At 36.7% G+C, this 7,948-nt stretch overlaps 1 protein-coding gene across 1 annotated transcript; it reads right to left on the bottom strand.

The window, feature by feature from the left end:
• Window positions 1-400: 400 nt before the first annotated feature.
• TFAM (transcription factor A, mitochondrial) lies at window positions 401-6,008 on the bottom strand. The gene is made up of 5 exons (XM_085302031.1): window positions 5,910-6,008; window positions 3,825-3,974; window positions 2,957-3,052; window positions 2,208-2,264; window positions 401-1,182 (listed from the first exon to the last, which is right to left on the bottom strand). Exons 1-5 carry the CDS (start codon window positions 5,976-5,978, stop codon window positions 964-966), a joined length of 591 nt encoding a protein of 196 aa, XP_085158157.1. The 5' UTR covers window positions 5,979-6,008; the 3' UTR covers window positions 401-963.
• Between the last annotated feature and the right edge of the window lie 1,940 nt (window positions 6,009-7,948).

The raw sequence follows: 7,948 nt of genomic DNA, 5'->3' as shown, positions 1-7,948 counted from the left end.
GCGAGACKTGAGCGCGCAGGGGGCGGGGCGACGCACGCGCGCACACGGCCGAAGGGCGCTCAGCCGGCAGCGGGGACGGGCGAGGGGAGCGACGGCCGGGCGTGCGCTTTTCTTCGAAAAATTACGGGTTCTCCTAAGGGCTCCGGAGGCTCCACTTACACAGAGGTGTCCCGGGGGGAAAAAAAAACAACAAGAAAAAACCCAAAGCAACAACAAAAAAACCCAAGTAGCTCTTTAAAAAGCCCATTTTATTGCACACACACACACACACACACACACACACACAAATCTAACAGTTCACACGTTCTTTTCTTGCAGGCTGTCTCCCCAAACGACAACAGGAAAGCAACGTTTGCATACGGTCAAGCAAAACCACGGAATAAAAGTCCGATACAGATCCTTTTATACGAAACTCATATGGTCTTTAATTAAATGCAGCAAATGGTACACACAGATGCTTGATACATACAAAAAGACAGATGCACAAATATAAACAAAAGTTAGTATTTTACATCTGCTGTGCCTTGCTAGTTTGCACTACCAATATGATGGAGGGAATAAAACACAGCAGCATTAATTCAGGTTTCAGCTCTTACTTACAGAATGTAGATGGTAGTATCGTATATTGTACTTGCTTTCATAAAAAACATCTTATAAAAGCTAGTGATTACCTACCACTATTGGAGGGCTTTGCTGATATCAGTCAGTGTCACTATTCACAGCTTGATTATGTGATTATACCRTTCAGGTTCCACCTGCAGTGATTATTGCAGTCAGTTTGGAGAGACATTAAAATCTCTTTTACCTGATCACTTCTCCCACTTATCTGACCACATCTCCCACTCATCTGACAAGTCCTGTACCTGTTTTCCAAACTGAAGTGCTAATGCTGACTGTAGCATTAACACAGCAGGATAAAGACATGACAATCAAAGGAGGTTAAATACGAAATACTTAACAGTTTCATTCTTCAGATTTTTTCAACTTCAATTTTGCCGTGGTTTCATGTGATGAAGCTTTGTCAGTTTCAGTTTTCTTTACAGTTTCTGCAGTTTTCTTTTTTGGCCTTTGTTTTTTGGAACGTGTTAGGTCTTCACGTCCAAGTTCAACCATTTTTGCTTCCCAAGATTTCATTTCATTTTCATACCGAACCTTATCATCTTCAGCAAGTTGCAAGTATGGCTGGAAGAAAACCATACACTGACAGCTGTGAGAGTGGCTATTTCTGGATAACTGCCATATCACTTGTTCCCCCTTTTATTCAAAGGCAATGTAGTACACAACCTGGGCAGTGCACAGATCTGAGGGTGCTCACCTTCATGTCCAGCAAATTCAAAAAAAAAAAACAAAAAAACAAAAAAAACTAACATTTGTGCAAAATCCCAAAACCTTAACATCAAGTTATGGTTATGTCAACAGATGTCCATTTCTGAATGAGGTTATTTCATTTTACTAGCAACAGCTAAGGCTTTGTATGTGAGCACAAGTTTGAGAAAGCTCAGATATGTAAGGARTAAGAATCCATAACAGGTATTTCTGCTTAGCATATTTCCAATTCTCTCCCTACAGAAAAAACATAGACCACGAATCTAGCACATGTTTTAAGTACACATTCAAAACAGTCTGGAAGAAGGACTTTCAGGAGGAAGGACAGAAAGATAGAGAATATTTGAAAAAACTGCGGGCTTATTTCAATACAGTGCACCTCTAATTTTCACATACCCGTATGAACCATCATACTCTGAGAAAGTGGGCAGAAAAATATCCCTGAGGCACCCAAAGTAAATGAATCACTGAGCCAGTTGTAAGTTTCTGCCTCTAACAGCCTTTCCATGACTAGCAAGTTACTACCCTGACATTAAAACAAAGTATCTTATTTTTAATTTATTAGGAGGAAAAAAAAAAAAGTTAAACTGCTGAAAGTTATTCTACCTTCACTCCTAGATCCTACTTAACTTCTATTTCCAGGCATGCAGAACTTCGATCATATTGCACTCACTCACATTTCATCAACACTGTTAAAAAAAACAGTCACTATTGCAATAACAGCAGCAACAATCTTTTTCAAGATAGGCAAACACAATGTTGGAGTATTTTCCTCAATATCGTATCTGAGCAACTCTAGTTCAACACAGGATTTTGTAAGAATTCAATAATTTTGTCATTTCCTGATTAAATTAAAGGCACATCAAAAGCCACAGACATACCTGCTTTTGAGAACCGGATAGCTTTTGCCATTCTTCAAATAAATACTTCAGCTTTGCCTACAGATAGCAAATATTCATAACATTAATACTACAGTAATATTGAAAAGACCACAGAGGGTTACAGATGAATGTCTCACCAGTATTAGCTAGTTATAAAACAATAAAAAAAAAATCACCCATGCAGAATTGCAAAGACTTAACTCCCCATCTCTTAACCTRGGTCAGGTTACTGCTTTAAGTGCAGTAATCTAGCAATGTAACTTAAATCACCCTGAAGAGCAGTTTAGTGCAGAACTTGAGTGCAGAACTCCTGCATGTTCCATAATAATTGATTTTGCTGTAAGAGGAATAATAACAACTACTATAGATATGGTAGCAACCACCATGACAGTCTGAAAAATCAATGCATTTCTAGACTAAAACAAAGAGCAGAATTCCYTCCTTATAGAAAAGGACAGGTGAAGCCTGTAGCACTGAACAGCAAGAAGTACAGTAGATCKTTAAGTCTGCATATCCACACACCAGCTTGTACAGAATATACTCTCAACAGTATAGCTAAAAGATCRCTATAGTCAAAAATAGCAAAGCAAAATCCAAAGACATTGGACTGCTGGAAAGTTGCTTTGAAAATCACAGAATCTAAGAAAAGATTTCCTGATTGCAATAAATTTCATAGCATAACAGATATCATCACTGTTTTGGGTTTTTTCTTTGTTTTGTTTCGTTAAGAACAATCTTTCTTGGCTTACCGTAGGTGAAATTCCCTCACTGTCTTGAAAGTTTTCTGACACAAAAATGTTAAAGCCGCTACGAGGTCTTTTAGGTTTTCCAAGCACAGTCAATTCCTTTAAAAACAACAACAAAAGCTGTTCAATTTACCCAACATGCATTTTTCCATGAGTGAGTACATCACTTGTCTTCATGCTTTATATAAAAACACAGCTTCCAATTCAATTTCTTGTATTTTGTTTTGTAAACTGGACTGTTTATCAAGATGATCTGATTATTCTCACCACTTGTCAAGACTAGTGCTAACCTTAACTAAGAAAAGATAACAACTTGAATTTTCACACATAATAAAACAAAAAAATAATAATTTTTGGACAACTTCAGCCAAGCCTTTCAGAAAGTAAAAGCTATATTTATTCTCATTCAGGAAGAAAGTCATGACAATAGGGCATTTGTTATCTTTATGCGGCTGTGCTAATTGGTGTAGAATATCATATGCTTGCAGAGAGAAGAGAAAATAAATTTCACGGGTGGTGAGAAGGTAGAATAGAGTCAGCAGATTTCCAAGAAAATAAAACTAGTTTTCTGCTGTTGGAATGCTTGACTACAGGGATATAGGTGAAGGAGGGAAAAGTACAACCAATTATGGATGCAACTACACTTGCTGGTTTCCCCAGCTGTAAGACTTGACCTCTATGGACTTGGTACTGCAAGGTAACACCTCCTCAGGTATGCTGCTTAAATTYCTGGTGGCACCATACTCTTATAATAAGAGTTTTAACATTTCTAAACTTGCCCCAACTCTGTTATCATCTTCACTTATAAATAGCAGGCAAACAGACTTCAGTTTCTTTAGGAAAAAATAAACTCAAAATTTAAAATACTTACTCTTTTTTTCCTGAACGATTGTCTTTTTGCCAGTTGTCTTCTCCTTTCCTCTTTCAAAGCTGCAGCCTCGGTCGGAGTTAGCTGAGCTTTATATGCGGTCAGCTGCTCTTGATATCTTTGCCAGTCTGTCTTTCTAGCTTCCTCATAAACCTACAACACAATYGCCAACCTTAACCTGATATTATCATTCAGTTGAATATGGTGACTTTAAAAGTACTGAAGAGCCAAATCTTGTCTGAAACAATGCTGTACGCAAAAAGACACAAATCTGGTTGACCTAGTCAACCACTATTTACAACCAGTGAAACAAATCCCTAAACATGCTTTCTGTATTAGAAAACACACAGGAACATGAAGTAAGAAAATTTTTGYAGATCTCTCTAGCGATTGTATACTGCTTTCTGTCTTTCCATAGGAGCAGTTCACTAAGAACAATCATAAAAACAAACCACGGGCTTGACAAAAATGGGGAAAAAAAGAAAAGGAAAGAAAAAGGCTTTACTTGTGAAAGGATAATTTAAGCACCTTCTGGATCCTCTGTCACAGATACATACGAATGACATACTGGCATGTGGTGCAGCCCCGACTACGAGTAAGGGATAGTYACATCCTATTGTAAAATGGAAATGCCAGTGCAGAAAACTGCCACCATCTTCTCAAATTGTTTCTACTTGGTCATCACTCATAGCATAAGCTCTGGCTTGATGTGAAGTGATTCTGACCCTTGTGAAGGTGTCAGCACACTAACGAACTTTGAATTAATGTATTGCTTTTTTTTTTCTTCTTTCAATCTCAGTAATAATGCAATATACCAAATGAATACAAGACTACTTTGATAAAAGCCTAASTTTTAATTGAGAATTTCAGCAGTCTGCACTGTCTGGTACCCCTCTAGCAACTGCAGGAGCAGGCAGGAGGCTTATGCCTTAACTTTTCACATTTTAAATGCCATAAGCAAGGTCCACAGAATTTTTAAGAAATATGCACTGTTTAAAAGCTGAAAAGCATGGGAATGGAAAGATCAATTATGAACAGATTGGAAGATGCTAGACTAATTCAAAAACACAATAAAACTCAGGCCAGATTTTCCCAAACACTTTGTGGTTTGGTAGCATCTAAATACAAGCACATTTGGCATAAGAATAATGGGACRAGTATTAAGGCCCTTACGAGCCAAGAATCTCCAGCAGCAAAAATAAATACTGGCCACAGAGCAAGACAGAGCAATGACACATGAAAAAGTGTAAAACTGTAAACTAGCGGCTCACCAAAATGAAAGCAGACATTGCACACTGAGAAAGCAAGCCGCAAGAGTGCTGAAGGCAGAGGCCTAGAAAAACACTGGGAAAAAGGTAGTTCTACTAGAAAACAGTTAGAAGAGATTAGATGATTTTGAGAGCTTTCAACTCCAAGACAAACTGCTTTTGCTAACTGCCGTCAAGGAAGAACAGACATTATTTTGCTACAGATGGCATTTCTATTCAGCAACAATTACCAACTGCATTCGTAGACAAGTTATATGTTATCTCTTAAAACTGCCATCCTTAAAAAGAAAAAATACAGAAATTTCATTACCTATAATAAAAAATTAGTCAACTAGATGAAAYTTAAAAGTACACTGAGTCTGCAGTCACTATCAAACCATTAAAAAGAAACAATCCTATCACCAAAAATTAAATCACGCCTCACCTAACTTAAGCATAGGAAAGCAGAAGAGATTAACAATACTTCCATTATTATACATTAATGCATGCCTGTATAATAACCATTCATAAAGAAACTAGGTATGAGTTTTCAGCCATACAGCCAGGTATGGCAAGGTTTGTATCATCTGTTTCTTTCTGGAACTAGATTAAAAACATTATCATATGTAGAATTATCAAAACTTGCCTCTCACCTCCAACTACTCCAAAGCCCCCAATTCTCTCCAGAATTATTTTTCTGCCTTTACTTTCGTACGCAAGCACTTYTCTTTTAAATGGAGGACATCAAACCAAGTAAAATGACCACTAAGATGGTACAGAGATCAAAGCGCACAGGGTGGGGGGTGGGGGGGCAGAGAGTGTGCGTGTGGAAGTAACTTACTTGTTTATCTAATGCTGGTAACTCCCTCCAAGCATCTGCCATTTTTTTAACCAGCTCCATATTACTCATTTCTGTATATTAAAAACAGAAAGCAAATAAGAAATATTCAATAATGTATTTCTTCAATTTTCCCCAGGAAAGACTGTCACTAACATATTCTTCCTGTAGAAATATGTTTTCTTCCTCCTATAAACCTATTTACTTACTGTGATAGTTAATAGAAACTGTGATTTTGGGGTAGAAAGAAGTCGCTGCTCTTAGTTCAACCGCTAACAAAACAGGCAGTTATAAAATGAAACACAAWTTCTGAAACAGATACCTATCACCAATCTACAAAAGTTTCTCTTGTAAGTTGGATCCTTTTCTAGGATGCAAGATGCTCTGACCTTGGGTGAGGAGGTGGGTTTTTTTCTTTGTTTGTTTTCTTAATGTTTTTACTCATTTAGTTTGTACATACCACAAAAAGAAATTTCTAGCTCTCAGTTTTTGGTAGACATGCTTGATCTTTATTAAAATAAGGTCTCTTATCTACGATACTATTCAACAAGGCTAAAAAAACAGTCACCTTCTCCCACAAACAAAATCACAGACAGTGATTTGAATTTGCTTCATTTCTCAACTGACTGGCTTTGATRCTGACTCTTTCACTATTTTCATTTGATGCGCTTTCCAGTCTTAAGACTAGTTCAGTGTCAAAAAATGCCTGAAACTGGGAGGGGGGGGGGAGAAAAAATATACATTTTTTCTTGAAAAAAAATCCTTTCCAGATTCTTCCTATGCTTCACCCTAAAAGAAGGGATAAATCTTAGTCTCTCACTGTAAGGTTCAGCCACCTCAACTTCAGAAAAGCAGCTGTAAGTTCTTGCAAGTAATCTGATTTCCAGAATTCTGGAAAAGAAATAAAACAAACAAACAAAAAAATACCGCTCAATAGCAGACTGATGTGGGGAGTTCTTAGTCTAGGTATACCGTTCTTAAAACTTTTTAAAATGTTGTTTTGCCAATCGTAACAGGAAAAACAAAAAACAAAAAAACAAAACAAAAGCAAAGACTCCAACAGATTATTGAAGATTATTTCTACCAGAACTAAAAAGCCCTCCAAAAYGATACCAGCTTTATTTTATAAAATAAAGTACATTTATCTGCAGTTCTGGAAAGGGGCAGCAAAATAGTGATGTTCAGGCACACAACTACAACAAGATCTTCAAGCTCAGCATCTTAATACTTCAGACTATTAAACTCTTGAACTACTGAGCAAAAAAAAAAAACAAAAAACAAAGGTATCAAAAGATACCCCAAAAAAGGTATTTTTGCCAGCATAAATCAACCTCATGACTTGTGACAATAGCTCTTGAAATATAATTTAGAGTTACATATTTCCTTATTCTCACAGTATTTCCTGTATCAGCCCAGCTGTCTCTTTTGCTGCTCTCTGACTACAGTGGAGAGCGACCACATTTACTATCRTAAATTGTATTTACAGGCAATTAAACATATTCGGATAAAGCCATTTGCTTCTAAATACAGTTAGTTACCTTTTCTCTCCTATATGTTGATAATGGCCCAATACATGTAGTTAAAGTATCAATACAAAAAWCACATACAATTCATTACATCAAAAAATACTTCAAACATGCATAGACTGATAATTAACTGAAAAACACTAATCATGATTAACATAACTGACTCAAGTGGGTTTTTCCTTCAAACTTTCAAACAGTTACATGCAAGTCCTCACTCTGCCTTAGTTAAGTTATTAAGAATAAAAGACTACACTAMTACAAGCACAGGCAGTAGGTACAGCAACCCTGAGCTTACTTTATGYGACTGATGTAAAATGTCTTTACTCTCCTAACATGATAGCAATGTTTCTTAGTTACTCCTGACACCTAGCTTACAAAAAATGTATTTATGTAAAAAGTGTGTGTATATATATTAATATACACACATGCACACACATATAGAATATATATACATACGCATTTCACACGTTTTACAYACGGTAGTAGATATAATTTATGTGTTATCTTACACTATTT

This window comes from Rhea americana, unplaced genomic scaffold (genome assembly GCF_003343005.1).
Source record: "Rhea americana isolate MKP2758 unplaced genomic scaffold, rheAme1 scaffold_183, whole genome shotgun sequence".
NCBI lineage: Eukaryota > Metazoa > Chordata > Aves > Rheiformes > Rheidae > Rhea > Rhea americana.
The sequence above is the reverse complement of the archived record's forward strand: the minus strand, read 5'-3'. Positions and strand labels throughout refer to the sequence as shown.